At 50.4% G+C, this 23,457-nt stretch overlaps 1 protein-coding gene across 1 annotated transcript; it reads left to right on the top strand.

Moving 5' to 3' along the window:
- The first annotated feature begins 1,439 nt into the window (after positions 1-1,439).
- On the top strand, positions 1,440-18,907 carry ANHX (anomalous homeobox). The gene is made up of 9 exons (XM_032399448.1): positions 1,440-1,726; positions 4,054-4,181; positions 6,270-6,393; positions 7,343-7,559; positions 8,039-8,159; positions 9,366-9,637; positions 12,747-12,882; positions 14,581-14,662; positions 14,937-18,907. Exons 1-9 carry the CDS (start codon positions 1,478-1,480, stop codon positions 15,021-15,023), a joined length of 1,416 nt encoding a protein of 471 aa, XP_032255339.1. The 5' UTR covers positions 1,440-1,477; the 3' UTR covers positions 15,024-18,907.
- The last annotated feature ends 4,550 nt before the right edge of the window (positions 18,908-23,457 follow it).

Below are 23,457 nucleotides of genomic sequence, written 5' to 3'. Positions count from 1 at the left end.
GGGGGGGGGTCTGCGCTGGAAGAACCCGGGGTCTCGCGAGGAGCCCTCCCCCTCCCGCCCCCACCGAAGCCTTGGAGCCTCGGCTCCCTGGAGGGACGCGGGATCAGCGGCCTCCTGCCCAATGCGATGGGGAGAAACGCTGGGCCCTAAGTTAGGATCTAGCGAACGGCACTAAAGCTCAGAAGCAGCGGCGTAGACGGGAGCGCTTCCCCCTGGTGGACGGCCCCATGAGCTGAGAAGGACCTGAGAGGCAGTGCAGGGTGGAAAGACCTAGAAATTGAGGCCAGACCCTCCGCCAGGGAGTGCGCACAGGCCTGCCTTCTGCAGTTCCGGGCACGCAGATTCTTACCACCTTTGTGGAAAGCAGCTTGGTAGCATCTACTAAAAACACAATGCCATATAGCACTACCCTTGAACCTCGCTTACGTGAGTCTGTTCTATAGAAGTAAGAGTAATTGTGAACCAAAGGTAGTAGGGTTATCATGCTACCGAATATTCGGGGGTGGACAGGTGTTGAAACAAGTCTGGCCCCTACTGTCATGGGTACTCTGTCGTGGGTACTCTGCAGGACCATTCATATGGTCTAGGGAACATGCCTGTGGTAGTGCCCAGATTGAGTAATGGCATGAGCAATCTCTCTTTTGGTAAAAACTGCTGTATGTATACATAGTTAGCTTTTTATAAAAAAAAAAAAAAAAAGAAAAAAGAAAAATTCATAAAGGCTTCAAATCCAGCTTGCCATAGCTTACCACTATGTGTGTGTGTGTGTGGGGGGGGCAGTGCAGAGTAGATGGACCAGGCACAGGGAGGCCCAGCAAATGTTCATCCTTTTGTATATTTTTTTTAAAGTGTGGGATTAGGGCAATCTTTAAAATTTTGTGTTTTTCAAATATGTTTGTTTGTTTGTTTTCAAAATCATAATAGTCAAAAGCAGATGGTGTTAGTCCTGTTCTGGCCGGTCCCATGGCTCCTCTTTGTAGGAATGTAAGCAATGTCTGCCAAGCCCCTAGCTCAGGGTACCTCCTACTGCTCTGAGAGGCCTGGGCATCCATGGGGCGGATGCTGGGGAAATCTAATGACCCCAACACAGGGTCCCTGCCCTGACTGAGCCCAGAGAAGGAGTGAAACACAGCACAGTTACCTTGTATGTGTAAGACTGTGGGGGAAACAGAGAGGAGGAGACATGGGAGGACCAGTGTGGGGCCTGTGGATGGGGCACAGACTAAAGGGTCACAGGAATGAGATGAACCATTGCAGTGAGAGCACCTAGTACACAAATGAGGACTAAAAACAGGAAATTGTAGCAGGCATCGATGCCCTCTGCCTTTTCTCGGTGAGCTCCTACCACCATGTTACAAATGCCTGTGGCAAGAGGGGCCTTGCAGAGTTGTGGATGGACGTGCAGTCAGCCTGTGGGCAGTGCTGGCCATTGTCATGATTGTTGTCTCGTTTGCAGAGGGCCTGAACCCGACGCGGGATGCAGAGCTTCCTGAAGCTGCTGAGGGAGAGTGGGGGCACTGGGCCACCCTTGGCAGATCTGGTGACTCTTGCAGGCAGGCTGTGCCGGGACCTCCAGGATGACCCAGCCCAGGTGCGGCCCTTGGTCACCGCCGTGTTGGACAGCCCGCTCCGCCTGCACCTCCTGGACAACGCGGATGTGGCCCTCGTGTGTGCCCGGGTGCTGGCCCAGCAGGAGCAGCATCAGGCTGCCTGCCGGGTCCTGGAGGTAGGACTGGTCTGTGAGGGGCGTGCAGAGAGCTACAGCCCCGTCCCAGACACCACAGAAGTGCCCCCACGTCGGCGAGAACCTGGGGGGACGTTTTATAAACCAAGCTAGAAGGGTCCACTCTCTTTACAGAGTCCTAACTGCCTTAGTAATCTGAGGCCGAACTCTCCATTTATGAGATCCATACTGAGCGGTGTTTCTCGCTTGGAGAGTTGGGATCCCAGTCGGTAAGACGGTCAGACAGACCCAGAACCTCAGGCCCTTAGCTGCAGGTCTGTGACTGAGCAGACCAGAAGTATCTTTGTCACTCACCTGGTGTTACTTGGATGCATTTGGCACTGATGGGACGTGACCTGCACCGATGTGGGGTCTTTACGGTCTTTAGCCATTTAATGTGACCGTGGTACATCCTGCTACCTAAATACTGGTATGTTTGATTACGGCATGCTGCCTGCTCCAGATTTTACTGGGGTGGTGCATATTACACAGGATATGCCTGTGTTACTTCCTAAAATCTGAGAAATTCTTAACTCCAAAATACGTCTGGCTCAAAGGGTTTCAAATAAGGGATTTGAGGGCCTGTTTTTCCCTCTGTCACCCCATCATACAGTTCATGCATAATTCGTGCTGCTGAGTTTACCTTCGAGATACTCAGTTTTTTTAAAAGATTTTATTTATTTATTTTTAAAGATTTTATTTATTTATTTGAGAGAGAGCATGAGCAGGGGCACCAGCAGAGGGAGAGAGAGGAGCAGATTCCCCGCTGAGCAGGGAGCCTGCTGTGGGGCTCAATCCCAGGACCCCAGGATCATGACCTGAGCCGAAGACAGACACTTAACCGACTGAGCCACCCAGGCGCCCCAAGATACTCCTTTCTTTCCAGTTCTTTCAATTTCCACTCCCTTCCCCATAGGCTGTGTAGTCCCCTCCTGTCCCCTTGATTTGTCCTTCATGTAGCAGCCAGAGAGTTCACAGGCAGCAGATGGGCCACGGTGTGCACCTGAGCCCGCAATCTGAGCTTGTCTGCTCTCCGGCCTCTCTGTCAGACTCTCCCCCAGCTTTCTTCACAGTCGCCATGCTGCTTCCTTGCTGTTCATACAACTCCCGACATCTTCCCTCGTCTCAGGAGCTCAGCATGTGTTGCTCCCTCTGCCAGAGGCTGGAGCCGGGCCCTCTGTGTGGCTGGTGCCTTTCTTCCTTTCTGGTTTCTGCTGTAAATGTCACCCTGTCTAGGCAGTGCCCCCTTTATTCTCCAGTGTAGAGTCTTGTTCACCCTCTGGCTCCTCCCTCAGGCCTCCGTTCTGTCTGCCTCCTGTCGCTGCACTGCAGGCCCCCTGAGGGAGCGGCCGCCTCAGTTGTGCTTGTGACAGGATCCACGACACCTAATGTAACACCTGTGAGTCAGAGGGGCTCAGTTTTTCAAATCCGTCAAAGTAAACAAACAAGGGAAAACACGGAGTTGTAATAACTCTGTTGAGGCGCTCGGTGATGAAATGTGTGAATGACATCAGTGATGGAAAACTCCCAGGAGAGGGATTATAAACTCAGTCTGGACGGTCCATAAATGTCTCTGAGGAGCTGACGTGTAGGGGAGACCTGAGAGATATGACGGGGACAGCACACCAAGAATGGGCATTTCTTGCCCAGGACTACATCCTGCAGGTGGCAGGGTTCCCTGACAACTGTGCCCAAGGCTGATGGCTGCATCCTGGCAGCAGACTGGAAGTCACAGCCTCGCAAAATGGGCTTTTTCTGATACTGTGGAGGGAAGGCTGAATGATTGTTGGTACCTCCCTTGCTGAGATGATCCTGAGAACATTGGAGTTAAATGCGGGAACCCCACACAGACCATTGGGCTGTGTCGGGAGGCCAGCACCAGGCATCCTTGGCCATCTCCGGAGTCTGGTTGTGTGAACAGGTCGCACTGGCTTGGTGAGCTTGGTGGGGCACAGACCAGAACCACTTCATCCCTCTTGGCTCAAAATGCACTCACTGAGCATGCGAGGGAGCAGCCCTGCTGGGTGGGAGAGAAAGGTCTTTCACGCAAGATATGGGTCAAACCTTGGACCCTCAAATCCAACCATGTAGCTCTGTGAGTCTGCCTCTCATATGTTCTGTGGCCCCAGGCCTGTCGTTTGCCTTCCTCTTGACTCCTGCTCCTCACCTGTAAGGAGTGACTGAGAGCTGCTTTATGGGAGGGCTGAAGGGCTGATGGGACCTTGCCCCGCCCCTCAGCCAGCAGCTCTTCCCGAGGGTCAGGTCGGGTTGGAGGGCAGTGCTCCAGGATGGGTGAGGGCGGCCAGGTCTCAGTAGGCTTTTCTCGGCAGGGTTGCCAGGTGCCTGGAGGCAGCCAGGAGCTGGTACAGCTCTGGAACGACATTCACTACCGCCAGGTCATGAAGCGGCTGGGCGTGGCCGTGCTAACCCCAGTGCAGAAGTTCCGCTGCAGAAAGAGGTACACCGCTAGCCTTTATTTGTGCGTGTTCCCCAGGACTCCTGAGGGATCTGCCATCTAAAACCACAGTGGGGCTGAGGTAAGGCAGAGACAGGGAGATAAATGCAGGAAAAGTCAGAAAAAGCAGTAATAGTCAAAAGGTGATAGGCTCTGCATCAGCCCGTGTGCCCAGCACTGAGCCACACTCTCCACCTGCTCAGCTGGACATGGGGGTGCATTCCTACTTATGCCTGCAGGGCAAGGAGAAGGAGCCACTGCCTTCCAGTGAGGGCTCTGCAGGGGAGGAGGCAGCAGGTGGACATCCTGACCTCACTCTCTTCCTCTTGTCTTCTCCTCCTGTGGGAGATGCCCAGCACGTGTACCTTCGGTCATCTGATTCCCACAGACTGGCTTTGCAGGCGCCATGGGCCTGGGTCTGCAACACCACCCCTCAGGGCTGCAGGGCCTTTTAAAGAGAGGTAAAGATGAGAGTGATGTGAGCATCAGACGAGATGTATGTGGTGCTTAGGAGATTGCCTGGCACATGAGAGACGGTGGGTCCTCGTTAATAGTAATTACCACCATAGCCATTATCAGCGCTAAGGAAACATTACAGCTGCTAATTACTATTATTCCTTCATCACCACTTATGGATGAGTAAACTGAGGCACAGAGAGGTCAGCACTTGCCCAAGGTTACAGAGGAGAGAGACGCAAAGCTAGGACTCCAGGCTAGACACTGAGACTGTAGAGCCTTTGTTCTTGATCTTGGGTGTTGCCCACTGACCAGGAAGGGCTGTAGATCTGGCTCTGAGCTCCTGGGAGCCCAAGTAATGGGATTTCTGCGCTATGGGGCCTGGTTACTGGAAGAAGAGATAGATTCCTTCTGGATCAGAGAGAATTTTTTTTCCTGGTGCCTGCCAAAGAACGAGATACGTCCTCAAAACCCAGCAGTTCATCAGCCTTGGGGGTCTTCAGGAATGGAATCATGTCCCTCCATACAGTTGCTGATGGCCTGGCAGAGTACAGTTCAGTAGATGATTTGGGGATCAGTATGCAGTGTTTGTGAAGAGGCCCCTGATTGCTGGGTGCTGTTGGAGTTGCTGGGGATATAGCCTGGGCCCTACTCTCCTGGAGCTGACACTGGGTGCAGACAAGGGACAGTAGAGAGGACACAAAGTAGATTCCATAGTTCAGAGTGGGGAGTACTAGACAGAGAGTGTGCTTAGTAGAGGACTATGCCACCTTTGTTCTTTGTTTTGGGGAGGGGGGTGCAGCGCGGGCTCCTCTAAGCCTTGGCAGAGAGGCCTGAGTGTGGGGATGGCAGCCCTTGGAAGTGTAAGGAGGGGGTGATACTGGAGTTAGAGCGATGGTTGGTCCACCACCTGAGGGTGGTGGTGTCTCCTATAGGGGTGTCACCTAAGGGTGGTTGGTACCAGAGAGAGGCAGGAGGCTCTTGGGAGTCTCTGGGTGTGTCAGGGCAGATTTTGGAGGATTTGCTGACAAGCCGGATGTGTTGGAGGAGGTTAAGAGAGAATAAAGCCAGCCTGCAGGGCTCTTGGCCTGATTGGCTGGAACATGGTGGTTTCTCACTGAGATGCACAGAATTGGGGCCTGGGGGAAGACTGGGAGAGTGAAGGATCAAGCTCCATTTGGGATGTGGTATGTGTGGGATGCATTTTTGACATCCATGGTGATTTGTTCAGTTGGTGTTTGAATATCTTGGGTGTTCCCCGCTGGTACCATTTGTTTATATATCAGTTTTTCCTTTTGGAAAAATTCATGCATATACACAGTAAAGTGAGTGGCATGACCAACCTCAGTGCCCTCATCATCCACTTTCAATAGCTATGGGCCATTGGTCACCTCTGGCATCTCAGTGAGTGGTACTGGAGAGCTTGGTGACCCCCGTGAGGGCGTGCAGGTGAAAACGGGCTGGTGCTGGGCCCCTCCGTCCTTCAGAGGATGGACTCCTGGGACTCAGCAGCACACAGCTTGGAGGGGGGCAGCCAGTGAGATAAGAGGTGTCCAGGGGTGCACAGTGTTTGGGAGCCCATGAGGTGCGTCCAGGAGGAGCGTCTGTAACCACCTCCTCACTGTCCTTATCCAGGAACCCACCACCCCCCTCCCTCTGCCCGGACGGCCTGAAGAGCCGGAACTTTCCCAGAGAGGTTCGCCAGAAGCTGCACGACTTTGCCTCTGGCGTGAGCACCAACCCCAGCAAGGCCGAGAGGGTAAGAGCCGAGGAGCTGGAGGCCGGGCCACCCTCCCCTTAGCCGCCCCCCGACCTTAGGTGACCCCCACCCTTGTCCCGTCCCTCCCCCGGGCCTTCCGAGTGGCCCGTCTGCCAGGGCGCTGGTGGCTTCTGCTTCTCCGAGCTTCCCTGGAGGACAGGAGCTCACTGGCCGGCGGCTGCTGACCATCCAGCCTGCACACGTGGAGGGTTTAGTTTTCTCAGGTGGGGTCATCCTGTCCCCACACGGCCAGGCACGGGGTACCAGGGTGAGGAGACTGCCGTCGTGGAGCTTCCAGCGTCAGGGGGCAGATATTTGCAGAGCTCAGTACCTGCTGAGGCCGGTGGGCGCCCTCCGCACCGCAGCCCCCGGAAGCTGGAGGGACGGAGTCGGGGGCAGGCTGTGAGGGAACAGCCGGGACGCCCCCCGAAGGAGTCCGTTTCCTGCGGCTCCGAAGTCCGGGCCTGTTCTCTCCACCTACTTCTCTGCTCTGTCCAATCGGCAGGGCGCTCCTGTGTTAGTTCCACCTACTTATCTCCCTCATCCAATCAGCAAGGCTTGCCCAAGTGGGGGCTTGCCCAATCAAGAGGGCGCTCCTGTGCCTGCTCCACCCGCCACGCTCCCTGTCCAATCGGCAGAGCTCTCCCAGCGATCGCCGCGCCAGCTCTGCGGGCTGGCTTCCGCCGCCGCTCGCGGACCAGTGGCCCTCGGACGCCGGACTCTGGAGCGCGCCGGGTCTCCTGCGGGCCGTGGCGCTGCCCGGGCCCGCTCCGTGTCTGCGTTAGCGTCGGCGGGAGGAGCGAGGCCGGGCTGGAGGACGTGCCTGGCGGCGCCGAAGACCGCGCTCGGATCCCCCGCCCGGAGGCCGCTCAGGGCGGGAGGCGGGGCCCGCCCCTTCGGCTGCTCAGGGGGCGGTGGCGGGGCTAGAGGCTGTGCTGTTTTGGAGCAGGAGAACCTGGCCCTGGAGACGAGCCTGACTGTTGAGCAAGTGTACAACTGGTTCGCCAATTACCGGCGGCGCCAAAGGGCCCTTCTCCAGCGCCTGCAGCCAGCCCCGGAGAACGCACTAGAGGAGCCCAGTGTGAGGGAGAGGGCTCCGGACCGCCCGCAGCCCTCAGGCCAGCCCCGCCTTGGCCCTGGGGGTGTGGACAGGCCTCAGTGGCCAGGTGAGTGGCTCCAGGGCCCCACCCTCTTTGCGGTTGCGGGCTTCTTCCTGACGCCCGGCACCCTCTCTGTAGGGCTAGGCCTAGTGAGGGTCACTCTGTTATAGGGACAGCCCCTCCACTCCCAGTGTGCACTTGTAGGACGTGCTCTTGGGGTGAGCGAGATCCCTGACGCTGAGGGTAAGGATGGGCTCAGGATGGGCCCCAGTGAGGCTGCAGCAGCTGGTTTGCATTTAGAGGTCACTGTGTGTCCAGGGCCAGGAGTCCGTGAGCCGACTTGGGAAGCGAGCCAGCCACCATGATTTAGGGGTTCCTGGGTTTGTAGTTACGGATTGGCTTCAGACAAAAGACATTTAAGGAACAAAGGATATTGTAATGATTCGGTAGTAACACCCTTTCCCAGCCAGCAGGGCTGCTCTTAACCTGCTGGGATGGGACTCAGAGCATCACCAAGCCTCCCCTCCTCCCTGATTGGCTTTCAGCAGGACAGGAGGAAAATGGGCCTGCACAGTCCAGGGAGACCACTCAAGGGCCATGGGAGTCGCTGGCCCTGGCCCCAGACTTTTCTGGAGATGAGACTCTGCCGAAGCCGTTGCCTCCCAGGTACTGCCGTCCCCACAGCCCGTGGGACCATCACCTCCCACGTACTGCCATCCCCACAGCCCGTGGGACCATCACCGTATTTAGTTTCACCGTCTTGGGTGGATGACCAGGCCTGGAGCAGGCATGTGAATGTTGGGGCTGACAGTGAGACCAGGTCAGTGACTGCTGAGAGCAGAGAGACCTCCGTGATTCTGGGGTGGAGAAGCCGCTGGTAAGGAGTCCGTATCAGGGACCCCACACTTGCTCCTTGGAGCCTGGCTCACAGCCTGACTTCATGTGTATATTGGAGAATGGGGAAAACAGAGTTGGAAAGAAACATATGCAGGCTTACTTCCTAAAGCCAAACCCTAGCTATTGTTTCTTTTTTATTTCTGGTATTTTGTATTGTTTCTATATCATTGAGTCAGTAACAGCTAATATTTCTTGAGTTCTGACTGTGCACTAGGCACTGTCCAAGCACGTTCCCTCACCAGGGATGAGGCATGGACCTGACGTAAGGATAAGGAACGTGCTGGCCATCAGCACGACTAGGTCTGAGAGAGGGTCCAGGTTCCACCTTGTGTAACCATCAAGATGTGGACACTTTTTCTATTTACCATTGTGACATCAGCATCTCTCATGACACTCCCTGCACCTGGCCCTTCCTATGCAGGCTGGCCACTGCCCAGGTGTATGAACTTAGGCAGGTTCCTGTGAGCTCTCAGTGCCGTGCGTTTCTCATCTGCGAGATGGGGAGGGAATACGATGCAGGTTGTTGCAGAAATTACAGGGGTAGGGGAGGGGCGTCACAGAAGCCCAGGAGCACCATCTGAGACACAGCGAGTGTGCAATATCGAGTCTTTAAATTATTATCAACGACTGCCTAATATTCCTGTAAGATCAGCCATCATCATTCATTCCACTATTAGGGTCTTCCTAATCATTTCCTGCTTTCAGTATTGTGGAACAATGCTTCATTGAAGATCCTTTTAAATGAACTGCTAATGTGTCTTAGGTTTCCAGTAATAGTATTTTTTTAAGTGTTCTGGAACCCTTGCAGCCACAGGTAGAACTGTGAAAACAAGGCAGTTAGGGATCTGGTGGGCCCCACAGCCGTCAGTGGCTACCTGGATTCCCAAATGGGGCTGGAGTCTCCTCCCAGGCCTCTCTGCCCTGGCCTGAGGGAGTCTCTGCCCTCCAAGGGATGGTGTTTGCTGTCTTTCCCAGGTCTCTGCAGGGCGGTGAGATGTACCAGGAGGGGCCTGGCCACAGTCCTGCCACTCTCCCCCACATCTGCCCAGGCCCTGGCCTCTGCCCTCTGACTGCTGGCAGTGACATGCTGGACCCTTCTTTGGCTGCCCCTGAGTCATGGCTGATGTCCCTTGCACTGGCGTCCTCCAAGGAAGTTTCCTTCCAGACTGGGCTGGACCTCATGATGCGCCCCACAGATGCCACTGTGGCTGTGTCCATCACTGCCCTCGGTGAGACCAGCACCACAGGTGGGTCCATTCCACACAGACCGTGCTCTTCTGCACAAGATGCCACAACTACTTGGGTTTCATTTGAAGGGGTGTGGGAAGGATCAGCACTCTCCTACTTTTCTAGTTTGCAAAGTGAAATGTGCATACGACTAAAAGTAAGACAGTGAGGAAAGAGTTAAACGAAATGAGACAGCTGCCACCCCTGCACTCCCATTGCAGGCCACCTGACTTACTGTCACCACTTGCTGCAACAGAGGACAGCTTACCACATCTCGTGACTGAAATATCATTTCCTTAGTTTCATCTTAGTTCTTATTGTAGCTAAAAGTACTTCTAAAGAGGGGCGCCTGGGTGGCTCAGCCGTTTAGCGTCTGCCTTCGGCTCAGGTCATGATCCCAGAGTCCTGGGATCGGGTCCCGCATCGGGTTCCTTGCTCCGCAGGGAAGCCTGCTTCTCCCTCTCCCGCTCCCCCTGCTTGTGTTCCCTCTCGCTGTCTCTCTCTCTCTTTCTCTCTCTCTGTCAAAAAATAAATAAAAATCTTTAAAAAATTAAAAAATTAAAAAAAAAATAAAAGTACCTCTAAAGAATATGTATTTAGATATATATTTGTCTACCAAATACAAAAGCATCTTGTGACATCTCACCTTGTGAGGAGGATATTGGCACCATCAATTTTCCCGTCACCTAAATTTCTTAGTCTTCTGTGGTTGTGTCTTTACTTTCTTGGGGTTTCTAATTGCCTTCCTTTCTTCTTATGTTACCTGTTTTTATCGCATCTGTAACTTCTTCCAGTTTTCCAAGTGTCTCCTCTGAAGACTGGTGGCTGGGAGCCCTCCTTCCTGTTTCCACCCAAGTGACGTTTCCCTAGACCTGGTGTGGAGTCAGCACCCCAAGAGCACTCCTTTCATTGCCTCCGTGGTTTGGGTCACTGTTTCCTGAATTGCAGGTCTTGTCCTGTCTTCATTGACTTCTTTGTTATGTTTGAGAACGTCTTCACTTAACTGCAAGAAAGGGGGCTTGCAAGATCAATTTTCTGAGTGCTTACGTGTTGTGAAATTGTCCTTAACCTGCCCTCACGTTTGATGAACAATTCGGCAGGGACAGAATTGTGAGTTTAAATATTTTCCCTTAGATATTTGCAGATATATTCGTATCATTGTTTGTAGCATCTGATGTTGATGTCATCCTCTTGGCTTCTTTGCAGATCACATATTGTTCCTTTCTTGGAGTTTTTTTGTTTTGTTTGTTTGCTTTAAGTCTGGGTGTTCTGAAATTTCACAATTATGGTCCTAGGTGTGAGTCTCTTTAATTCACTTTTCTGTTAAGCCTTTCAATTTAAAGAAGATAACAATGTCTCCTCTAAGGTCTGGGTATTTTTTGGATAATATTCCTTAATAATTTACCCCCTCCATGTTCTTCGTTCTCTTTAGAGCACAAATCTTACGATGATTTTGGAAATCCTGGGCCAGTCTCCCCAGGTGCTTACCTTTTTTTTATGTTTCTCTTCTTTTTTATTGTATGTGCTTTGGGGGTGTTAGAGTCTGTCTTTCAAAATTCCAATTTGACAGTTATACTTTAAGAGAATTCCAAGCTGTTTTTTTATTTGAATTTTCGTCACGGATTGTGTTACTTTTTATAGATGCAGTATCTTTTATTTTTCTGAGTATTCTCAATAGAAGTTTCAAAAAACATGCTTTGTTGTCTGAAGGCAGGAATATTGGGGCTGTGGATTCTGGCCCTTCCTTGAATAGAGGAGGATGAGGGGTCGGAAGGAGGAAGAGTCCTGGAGACTCATTGCTCTGGAGGCAGCTTTTCAGTTTGATCATATTGGTCCTTCATTTTTCCATGTCCTTTTTCCACTGTCAGAGACCTATGTTTGTCTGTCCATATTTACCAACAAGGCTGGAGTGGGGCGGTCACTGGGGACAGCTTCACATGGGGACGAGGGGAGCTGGTCTTCACACCAGGTCCAGCCCATGTGAGGGTGACATTCTGTAGGAATTGGTGAGCCTCCCTGCCGACTGACCGCGTGAGCACCAGGATGTCTCCCTGCTCTCCCTGACTGCTCCCTCCCTCCCAACCTCCCACCTTAAGGTTCTCGGGACCTGACCTATACCCTACCTTCCTTTCAGATGCCCTGCCAACATAGGACGGTACTTGTGTCCTGGGTCTGCAGAACTGGGGACATCTTCCTCCCACTAATTCCCCCTCCCCTGACTCTCCCTTTGTTCTGGGCTTTTGGCTTCTTGTCTTCCTCTTGGAGGAAGAAGATGTAACCTAGTGATCTTTTAAGTTTGAACCAGAAATGCTCAAATTAGCACTTAAATTATATTTAACGTACCTCAGAGTATTTCTAGAGTTCTGCAGAAAAGAGGAAACAGCAGAAAGTGGAGGTAGAATCACATACTTGAATGGTCAGGAAAGTTCCTTTGGTCTGAGATTGGGCTGCTGGCTGGCAGGTTAGGTTGTCACTCTGGCAGACGGCGGGGAGGACAGGGTGCGCCCGGCCCAGCTGGCCTGCTGTTCTGTCTGAGGTCAGGGACTCTGACGCTAGGGTTACCACCTGGTGGACTTCTTACCTTCCTTCACTCCGAAGTGGCTCGAAGTTTGTCGACCCAGAACTGATCAGATCTACCATGGCTTATCTGTAAGAGTCAGAGGTATACTGAGATATCCTCTGCAACATTTCCTGTAGAGAGCGGGGCAAGGTAAGGTAGTGATACTTTGCATCTCTGTGAAATCGTGGCGAAACCTGAGGTGAAAGGTGAAAATGGACGTGGCCCAGCCTTTGATGAACCAGCACGGGACAGACTGAGAAGTTCTCACATGGCAGCCCTGCGTGTGGGGCAGATTTGGATGCTGAGTCTTTGACGCTGGGGGCTGGCCTAAAGTCTGGGTTGATGAAGCAAAATTTGAAGTCCACAAAATTGGGCTTAATTTTTGTTTCTGGAAGCCTAAAAAGGCAGTTGAAATCAACAGTTATGACTCTTCCTTCCTCAGCAAGGGAGGCTGAGGCTTGGGGCCGGCCAGGTCAGATGCTGCTTTTCTCCGTGGAGGTCTCGATTGTGCTGCTTGTGGGCTGTGTTCTGTCCTCCCAGCACTGGGTTGTGGAATTTTTTCTGTGTAGGATTCGCTGACCCACCTGTTGGCAACCCCCCGAGCATGTACCTGGAGGAAGGTTCAGGCACCAGCATTGGCCAGGCAGAACAACAGGCGGGCGGCTTCCTGGTGACACAGCCTCCCGAATTCCTCCTAACCCAGAGGTGAGCCACGCAGAGCCATGGGTAGGGTATTCCTGGTTTATAGACTTGCCACCTCAGATGTGCAGATTGAGTCCTTTCCTTATGGATTTCTGGACAATACATCATCATCCCCAGCCTACATCTACCAGAAGAGGGTGGTTTTTCCCTGAGACAGAAGAACACCCAGAAATATCAGAGCAGACACGGGTGTCTGTATTGTGGACAGTGCTCACACTTTGCCTCTGCCCCAAGATCACCCTGGATCCCAGAAGCCACTTTTTGGCATGTTGTTTTCCCCAGACAGAGGCTGTCTGAGTTTTTAAGCAGCATCAAGATCCTGATTTTATGTTCCAAACTGCAGTTTGAAAGGTGCTTGAGAGGGCTGTGACTAGCCTAGGTGCTGCAGACTGTGGCCGTGGGGGCCAGAACAACAGGCCAGGAGAATCTGGAGGTTGAGAAGAGAGATCAGAGGAATGTGAGAAGTCGGAGGTCCTCTGGCGGACAGGGAATCTATGATAGGGGTCACCAGGACTAGGTCCCCAGTGTTCATAGTCTCCCCAGTCTGGGAGCTGAACGCCAGGTGCCCAGTGAGAGCAGAATTACAGGGCAGCGTGTGAGAGAGAGAGGGAGCAGTTGCTCGAGTCACAAATTGTATTTGCTGAACTAGCCAGAGGGTGAGAAAATGCAGACTTTGCAGACGGACTCACTTTTCCATTCATGACCAGGAACCTGGATGGAGAAAATGCCGCCACCAGGTTCCTCATGGCTGTCTCATCCTTGCACCCCAATGGCCCGGCCCATCCTTGCTCGATGTGATGACCTTGAGTCCTTCTCGAACAGTAGATTCATTGGGCACCGTTGGCATTCAGTAAAGCACCATGTTTGCGCGGTACCCGTGAGAGTTTTCTGAGTGCAGCTTCTGTACCCACCACATGCTGAGCCGTGTCTGTCCGTCCCCCTGCCACCATCCCCGCCACCTGCAGGACCGTGGATCTCCTCTCTTTAGCTGCATTTTCTAGAATTCCATGTGAATGAAATCCAAAAGTTTTGAATTTTGTGTGGGAGCGGTGGGTCTAGCTTCTTTTCCTCTGCTTGAGTACTTTGGGATTTTCCCTGTTGCTGTGTGTATCAGCAGTCCATTCCTCTTTGTGGGTTCTGTTTCCTTGATGCGGATGGACCGTGCTGTTTTGACCCATCGCCTGTTGGTAGGCATTTCTGAGTTCCCAGTTTGGGGTCACTGTGAGCATTCCCGGGTGCATGTGGGTCTGCCCGTGTGCCTTCCTGTCTCTGGGGTGTGGACACGCATAGGAGTGGAATGGCTGTAGGCGTGTGTTTGCCTTTTAGGGAACTGCCACACTGTTGTCCTGAGTGGCTACACCTGTCACCTTCCCTGCTCTCCCTGCTGCTCCCCTAATTTGATCCCGATGGCACCCCAGGCCTGGCCCTTCTTGACCTCTTCCTTCGGGTTTCCGTTTGTTGGTCCTTCTCTGTGAGCCTCCTCAAGTGCTCTCTGCCTCACCCAGGCCACCCGCCTGAGGTGTCACACAGGTCCCTCTAGCACCTGCACACCCAAGGGCCCCATGGGAGGACGCTCTTCTTGAAGAGCGTACCTGGAAGGGCTGCTTACCCGCAGAGAGCTGTCAGGTCATGTCACTCACAGGGTGGACCGTGACCTGGTGCCCCGTCGATACGGGGCTTGTCCTGATGTCTCTTTTCCAGTCCCCTGGAGTTGGCACCGGGCCCCTCCTTCTCCAGCCCTGTTTCTGCTGTGGACCTGAGCCAGCCCTTGCCCTCCAACCAGGTGAGACCCTACCACCAGGTAGTGTGGGTGTCCCTCTTTACTCTTGGATCCTCGGGTCATACCTTTGGAGTGAATAAACCAGGCAAATGTAACAAGGGGCAGGGATGCCTCAAGGCTGGACATCAGTTAAACGGGACCCGGGAGGTGGGTTCTGTGGGCTCGTGTTTCTGACTGAGTCCAGAGAGGGTGGGTCCGGAGGTAAGGGGTGGCAGGGTGGGAAGGTGGAGCCAGGCAGAAGGGTGCTTCTGTGTGTGATGCTGTGTTGGCTTTCCAGGTGCAGTGGCCCGATGGCCAGGCCTCCAGCGACGCCTTCTGGGGAGCCAGGATGCTTCTTGAGCTTTCAGGGGGCAGCCTGGGTTGAGATGTCCCTTTGGGGTATCCAGCCAGTGCTCCCAGGGGAGCAGGTGTGGACATCTAGCCTTTCAACACATGTTACGTAGAGCTTTATTCCAACTGAAGAGAGGACCCCAGAGTTCCTTGGGGCGTTCCAGTGAGAAGCATTGAGGTTGCGTAGCCCCCTGCCATGTTTGAATAGTTTGGTTGGCAACTCAGTGTATCAGAGGAAGCATTTGAGAAACGCTCTTGAGCTCAGAAGTCCAAGGGGTCAGTTTCACTCAGGCAGCGGGGGAGTGTGGAGTCAAGCTCCTGGGCAGGTTCTGGGCAGAGAACGCCTTTCTGGAGATAGAGGAGAATGTTGCCCTGCTGTCTGCCCTCCCTGCCCTGTGACAGTTAAGTTGGCGAGTGGGGCATGGGCAGTGTTCTGACATTTCTATGTCTTGGGGGTGGGGGCTTCTACAGAAGCTAATATGGTTGGGATGGCTCAGGCAGGGTGGGGCAGGGTGCATTTTCCCCGCAGGTTGTAATTCATTGTGTTTGTAAAACAAATGTTCTATTCAATTAAATTACAGTTCAATGTTCTGAACTCTCCCCTTTTACTCACTTAACTACATCTTGGACACCTGTCCCTGTCAGTCCTTTGCCTTTCTGTCCCTGGCTGGCATTTCACAGTATGAGTGTACCCTATTGATCTGATTGTTTCTAATGTGTCTGTTTTATAAGCAAGGTCACAGTGGGCGTCTCTGCCCTTTGCCCTTTACCTGAGTGTTTTGTGGGAGAAGGAATTGCCCTGGTGCTAGATGCCACCATGTCCAAGCGCACAGGGCCCCAGGGGCCGAGTGTGATGTGATTCCTGATGCAGAGGTGACTTTGACGCTCAGGACTGTCACCGCCAGGAACAGGCCCTTGGTCCTTGCCTTACCCATTGTGTCAGTTGACAGTGGTGTGCTGAGCAGGGAGCAAAGTCAGTTTTGTGCTCTCAGGCGGCTCACAGGCTCATCAGGAATAAGCAGGCAATCATGGGTAGTTGCTGAGAGGATGGTGTGAAGTGAGGGATGGCTGAGAACCCAGGGTATGTGGTGCTTGAATGACAAGACGCTGAGAGCTTCCTGAATGGGCGGCGGGGGCGGGGGAGTGGCAGCTGAGCTGAGACAGCTGTGCTCCCCCACCACAGCCCCAGGGCTCTCAGCTGTACTCCTCTCCCCTCACCTTTACTCTGTAGACCGTGGACCCATCCTATCCCTTCCTCATCGCCACAGTGGCGCTGCCCAAGCACCAGCAGTAATATGTACTTCCTCTCAGGGACGCTCACTCGCATCCTGTTCCCTAGAATCAGGAATCTTTTAGTTGTCAAATCTTTCTTTATTGTGAAACAGTCACAAACTTATAAAAAGTTGCAAATAGAACACAAACATTTTTTCCTTTCATCCTTTTGAGAACAAGTTACTGAGCTGATTCCTGTTTCCTTGAGATAAGGAATTCTGCATTCTCCTCGTGCGATCACCAGTCAGGAAGTCAGTGCTGGTATTTCCCCACCTTCTTCCAGACCTCACTAAAGTCTAATCAGTTGTCCCGGCAACACCCTAAATGACAGATGGATCCCGTCACATTGCATGTGCTGCGTGCCCTTGACTGTCTTGTCATTTAGGCCACAACAGGCCTGATCTTCTCCTGGACTTTAACGACTTTGACACTTTGGAAGAGTACAAGCCAGTTATTCTGTAGAATGTCCCCCAGAGTGGCCGTGTTGGATGTTTCTGTGCAATTAGGGAAATACCCCAGAAGTGACACGAGGCACTTACCCTGTCTTACAGATAGCACATGATTTTGATTGTCCAGTTGTTGTTGGTGCTCATCTTGATCACTTCATTAGGGTGTTTTCTGCCAACCTTCTCCACTACAGTTACTCTTTTTGTATATTTTGGGAGGTAGTGCTTTGAAACTGTGTAAACATGCTGTTTCTCATCAAGCTTTCCATTGACTCATGGATTTCTCTAATGTGCTTACATTTTCATAATTCATGAACACATTACTAACCTAGTTCTGGCATCGCAACGGCACCAGCTTCCTTCACGTACAGTCACAAAGTGTACACCCAGGAAGATTCACTCTTCAACCTTATGTGCCACTCAGCTACGTGGTGATTTGTTTTAATCATTGAGGTACGTAACTCATCGTGCATTATCTGTCACCGAAGGAAGCACAGTGATCCAATTCATCCTGCCCTCAGTCATTCAAAGTCTGCATAAAATATCTGCACAGTTGATAAACACTTTAGAGAGGGTTAGGGATTAACCCTGGGGTGTGATGGGCGGTGCCGCCCTTTGGCCTTCCCTGGAAATGTGCAGAGCTCTGGACCCATCCCAGTCTTGGCCTTTCCTGAGCCGAAAGGAAGTACCTATATGTGAGGTGGTCACGGTCTGAGGCAAGAACCTCCTGGACGGGCTGTGGGAGCACCTCCTGGGGAGTCTCCTTCCCCCACCCTTTACAGACACCGGGCTCGATCCTAAAAGTTCCAGAGCACAGGCTCAGCCAGCTGGATCGTGTCCATTTTGTGGCACGTGGACTGAAGTCTCTGGAGCTGACTGTTGACTGAGACTCGAGCTCCTTTGGAGGGGCTCCTGTGCAGTGGTCAGACATCCTGAGTGGCTGGAGGCCTCTCCCCGTCCCGCATGCCCAGCGCCTGTGCACCCAGCTCCCACCCTGAGGCCCACACTTCCCTTTCTGCTGTTTGATCCCAGGCCACTCTGAGAGAGATGTGTTGGCCCTAGAGAGTGTTCTGCCCTTACCCCCTTGAGGGGCCAGCCTGGGTCCAGTGGACATAGGTGCTGTGACCAGGCCAAGGGTCCTCTTCCTGTGCCTTGTGGAGGCACTTCCCTTCTTGAGATGAAAAGGGATATGGGGGCTGTTTCAAATGGCTGATGGCTGACAGGGGCCCAGAGGAGGTGTCGGAGGCTTTCTGGGCTCTAGTAGTGGCAGGGGGGATGTTCAGTGATCAGCTCCAGGGAGGCCAACTTCTCTGCCTCTCCTTGTCTTCATAGTTGTGTGGGCCCCAGGAGGTTGAGAGGTGTGGCCAGACCTCCCAGACAACCAGGGCCAGAAGTGATCACCCAGCAGTGGCTTTGGTCTGTGAAGGGCCCTGCCTTCACCCCCACCCTCCATGGTGTGGAGACTGCTGGAGAGGGCAGAGGGTGCCTGTGTTGATCTCTTCAGTCAAGCTACGTGGCCTAGAATAACAGATCTGCTGTGTCACAGGTCTAGAGGCTGGAAGTGTGATGTGGGTGATGTGGTCATGAAGGCTCAAGGGGAGCTTTCTCCAGGTTCCAGTACTTCCTTGGTTTGGGACCGCAGAGCTCCAGTCTTCACACAGCACTTTTCCTGTGTGTGTATCTCTGCCCGGTTCTTCTTGTTAATACCAACAAAATCTACCAACATAATCATGATCTGAGTGACTTCATCTTGACTTGATCATCTCTGAAGACCGTATTTCCATATCAGTTCTCATTCAGGGGTATTGGGGATTAGGAGTTCGACATCGGAAATTTGTAGAACATAGTTCAACCCATAATGGTGTCCCTGCCTCTGCCAGTGATCACCTCCCAACTGGCCCAGGAAGGCACTGTGGTGTCTCTGGGGTACCCCTTGGGTGCCTCAGGCAGAAGACCACATCCCGTCTGGCCACTGGCTGCCGGGGTTTGGGTGGTACTGGGATCGCCCACAGAGTGAGGGGTGGGATGAAATGGTTCTGGGCTTGGAGGTGCTGACGTTTTGAAGGTAGGATGAAATGGAGGCCTGTCTGGGTGCTGAGCCAGAGGCAATCATTTCTTGGGTATGATTATCAAAAGCACAGGTAATAACAGAAAAAAAAAAAAAAAATAGGACTTCATCAAAATTATAAACTTATGAATATCAAAGGACACTATCAAGAAACTAAAAAGATACACTACATCAAAAACAAAAACAAAACAAAACAAAAACCTAAAAAGATAACCTACAGAATGGGAGAAAATATTTGCAAATGATACATGTGATATGGGTTCAGGTTGCAGAATATATAAAGAACTTTTAAAATTCAACAACAAAAGTGCACAGGAGGGAGATTTGCTGTGGCTTTCCCAGAGACGTTTTGTGTTCCACAGTGAGCATAATCTTCTGACTCCTCAGTGGTTTATCTGTACTTTGTCATGTAGTAGTTCAGCACAATGTAGCATCAAAGCTTTGGCAGCTCGCTGTCATGGCACACTGTGGTACTTGTCCTAGAAGAGCGTTGTTTCTGGGCAGAGGCTCATGCAGAGAAAGGAGAAGTACTGCGACTGTCGCAGCTGCAAGGCCAGCCGTCCTGGTCTTCTTGCCTCATGAGTGTTGTGAAGGGCCTTTTGTTGTTTCAGTGTTAGCACAGTTGAAGAAATATACTGACAACTTGAAAACATGTATGAATATATGTGAGTTTAAATTTATGAGTACCCAAAACAAAATTTATTAAAAATTTTCTGGCTTTAAGGGAAGTAAGCTCATCGGTCATGGTTTTCTTGTGTTGAGAAGTTCGGTTTACGTGGCAGCATATTTATAGTGGTACATAACATGATGTTTGGTTGTAAACATTGACATATCCTACATTAGATGAAAAATGGAAATATATACAAAGCTTTGATATTAAAATCAGAATTTGTTAAAGCTCGGTTAACTGTCTCCCTGAGTTATTTTCCAATGGGAGATTTTAAGCAGCACTGCAAACTTTTCTATGCTAATTGGTCAGTTTCCATTTTCTTTATTTTTGGGTCTTTTGTTCATGTGTATTTTTACTAGGAAATCACCCATTTCCTCTGCTCTCAAGGCAACTTATTACAGTTAGTGTTAATGCTGGTCACTGGCTGGGGTAGGGCTTGTTAGGTTTCCCCACTGAAGTTCCTCTTGTACCACATCCTTACTGTGTGTCCAACGTAGGAGGAAATCACTCTGCGGAGCCCACGCTTGAGGAGAGGGGGTTAGTTTACCTCTGTCGTAGATGGCTGAGTGTCTACCTGAATTATTTGGAAATCTTCAGCAGATGTGTAATCATTAAAAAAATATATGTAATCATTTATTTTTACCAGTGTGGACAAGTGGGTAGTTATTTTAGGCCCTTGGTTATACTCCAGGACTACAGCGTTTGGTTGATCAGCTGATTTCTGTTGTGATTATTGAGAGCTTTTTCCATTGGCTCCTGTTTGCCTTTGACATATCCCATTTTTGTAGATTTTTCATTATTGGTGCTCTGTTACTGATACTTCAGGATTATCCTGACTGCTGTATTTACTGTTGCAGTCATGAGTGATGAGAGCAAAAGCAAGAAAAATGTCATTTAAATTAAATCTCCCTACAGCTTGCAGCCCATTGACAGATGCCTGAGACATGCAGAGGGTGAAGTTCCTCAAGGCGTTCAGGGGTGCCTTAATCCTTCATGTTTATATTTCATTAAAGACTAAAAGTAACTTTATCTTGACAATAGCTAAATTTTCAAGGTCCTGTAAGACCGTGCTTTCAGCAGGCAAAAATTCCTTAGAAACCTATGTTATCTCTACCTCCCCTCCCTCCACAAAACTTAAAATATGTAACCAGCCATCCCTCACACTTGCAGGCACAGCTCTTTCTGCCCGCAGGTCCTTCCATGCTATAATAAAAAACACCTTTTTTGCACCAAAAAAGTCTCAAGAATTCTTTCTCAGCTGTTCACTCGGGAACTCAAAACTTGAAAATTTCATCAATAGTAACAACTATTTCTTTAAAGAGCCCTGGCCCCTTTTATTAGAAAATGGTATTCAAAACTTCAGTGTGGGAGCTCAAAGTGCTCAGCTCACAATGCAAGGAAATACATGCATGTAAATAAGCCTCATGTATTTTTTTTTAAAGGTTTTTATTTAAATTCCAGCTAGTCAATGTACAGTGTAATATTAGTTTCAGGCATACAACCCGGTGGTTCAATGCTTCCATACAATACCTAGTGCCCATCGCAAGTGCACTCCCCAATCCCTATCACCCATCCAACCCATCCCCCCACCTACTTCCCCTCCAGCAACCATCAGTTTGTTCTCTACAGGTAAGAGTCTGTGTCTTGGAGGGCCAGATGGCTTCCCAGGGGAATTCTACCAAACATTTAAAGAAGAATTAATACCTATTCTTCTGAAACTGTTCCAGAAAATGGAAATGGAAGGAAAACTTCCAAACTCGTTTTATGAGGCCACCATTACCTTCATCCCCAAACCAAAGAGCCCATCAAAAAGGAGAATTACAGACCAATATCCTTGATGAACATGGATGCAAAAATTCTCACCAAAATACTAGCCAATAGGATCCAACAGTACATTAAAAGGATTATTCACCATGACCAAGTGGAATTTATCCCTGGGCTGCAAGGTTGGTTCAATATCTGCAAATCAATCAACGTGATACAATAACGAAAGAAAGAACAAGAATCCTATGATCCTCTCAATAGATGCAGAAAAAGCATTTGACAAAGTACAGCATCCTTTCTTGATCAAAACTCTTCAGAGTATAGGGATAGAGGGTACATACCTCAATATCATAAAAGCCATCTATGAAAAACCTACAGCGAATATCATTCTCAATGGGGAAAAACTGAGAGCTTTTCCTCTAAGGTCAGGAACACGACAGGGATGTCCACTATCACCACTGCTATTCAACATAGTACTAGAAGTCCTAGCCACAGCAATCAGACAACAAAAAGAAATCAAAGGCATCCAAATCGGCAAAGAAGAAGTCAAACTCTCACTCTTTGCAGATGATATGATACTTTATGTGGAAAACCCAAAAGACTCCTCCCCAAAACTGCTAGAACTCATACAGGAATTCAGTAAAGTGGCAGGATATAAAATCAATGCACAGAAATCAGTGGCATTCCTATACACCAACAAGACAGAAGAAAGAGAAATTAAGGAGTCAATCCCATTTACAATTGCACCCAAAACCATAAGATACCTAGGAATAAATCTAACCAAAGAGGCAAAGGATCTGTACTCAGAAAACTATAAAATACTCATGAAAGAAATTGAGGAAGACACAGAAAAATGGAAAAACGCTCCATGCTCATGGATTGGAAGAACAAATATTGTGAAGATGTCAATACTACCTAGAGCAATCTACACATTCAGTGCAATCCCCATCAAAATACCATCCACTTTTTTTTTCAAAGAAATGGAACAAATAATCCTAAAATTTGTATGGAACCAAAAAAGACCCTGAATAGCCAGAGGAATGTTGAAAAAGAAAAGCAAAGCTGGCGGCATCACAATTCCGGACTTCCAGCTCTATTACAAAGCTGTCATCATCAAGACAGTATGGTACTGGCACAAAAACAGACACATAGATCAATGGAACAGAACAGAGAGCCCAGAAATGGACCCTCAACTCTATGGTCAACTAATCTTCGACAAAGCAGGAAAGAATGTCCAATGGAAAAAAGACAGTCTCCTCAACAAATGGTGTTGGGAAAATTGGACAGCCACATGCAGAAGAATGAAACGACCATTTCCTTACACCACACACAAAAATAGACTCCAAATGGTTGAAAGACCTAAATGTGAGACAGGAGTCCATCAAAATCCTAAAGGAGGGGCGCCTGGGTGGCTCAGTCGTTAAGCGTCTGCCTTCGGCTCAGGTCATGATCCCAGGATCCTGAGATTGAGCCCCACATCGGGCTCCTTGCTCAGCGGGAAGCCAAGCTGCTTCTCCCTCTCCCACTCCCCCTGCTTGTGTTCCTGCTCTCGCTATCTCTGTCTCTGTCAAATAAATAAATAAAATCTTAAAAAAAAAATCCTAAAGGAGAACACAGGTAGCAACCTCTTCGACCTCAGCCGCAGCAATTTCTTCCTAGAAACACCGCCAAAGGCAAGGGAAGCAAGGGCAAAAATGAACTATTGGGACTTCATCAAGATAAAAAGCTTTTGCACAGCAAAAGAAACAGTCAACAAAACCAAAAGACAACTGACAGAATGGGAGAAGATATTTGCAAATGACTTATCAGATAAAGGGCTAGTATCCAAAATCTATAAAGAACTTATCAAACTCAACACCCAAAGCACAAATAATCCAATCAAGAAATGGGCAGAAGACATGAACAGACATTTTTCCAAAGAAGACATCCAAATGGCCAACAGACACACGAAAAAGTGCTCAACATCGCTCGGATCAGGGAAATCCAAATCAAAACCTCAATGAGATACCACCTCACACCAGTCAGGACGGCTAAAATTAACAAGTCAGGAAATGACAGATGTTGGCAGGGATGCGGAGAAAAGGGAACCCTCCTACACTGTTGGTGGGAATGCAAGCTGGTGCAACCACTCTGAAAAACAGTATGGAGGTTCCTCAAAAAGTTGAAAATAGAGCTACCGTACGACCCAGCAATTGCACTACTGGGTATTTACCCCAAAGATACAAATGTAGGGATCCGAAGGGTACGC

Source organism: Phoca vitulina, unplaced genomic scaffold, assembly GCF_004348235.1.
Source record: "Phoca vitulina isolate PV1807 unplaced genomic scaffold, GSC_HSeal_1.0 scaffold305, whole genome shotgun sequence".
In the NCBI taxonomy this organism is placed as follows: Eukaryota; Metazoa; Chordata; class Mammalia; order Carnivora; family Phocidae; genus Phoca; species Phoca vitulina.
The sequence above is the reverse complement of the archived record's forward strand: the minus strand, read 5'-3'. Positions and strand labels throughout refer to the sequence as shown.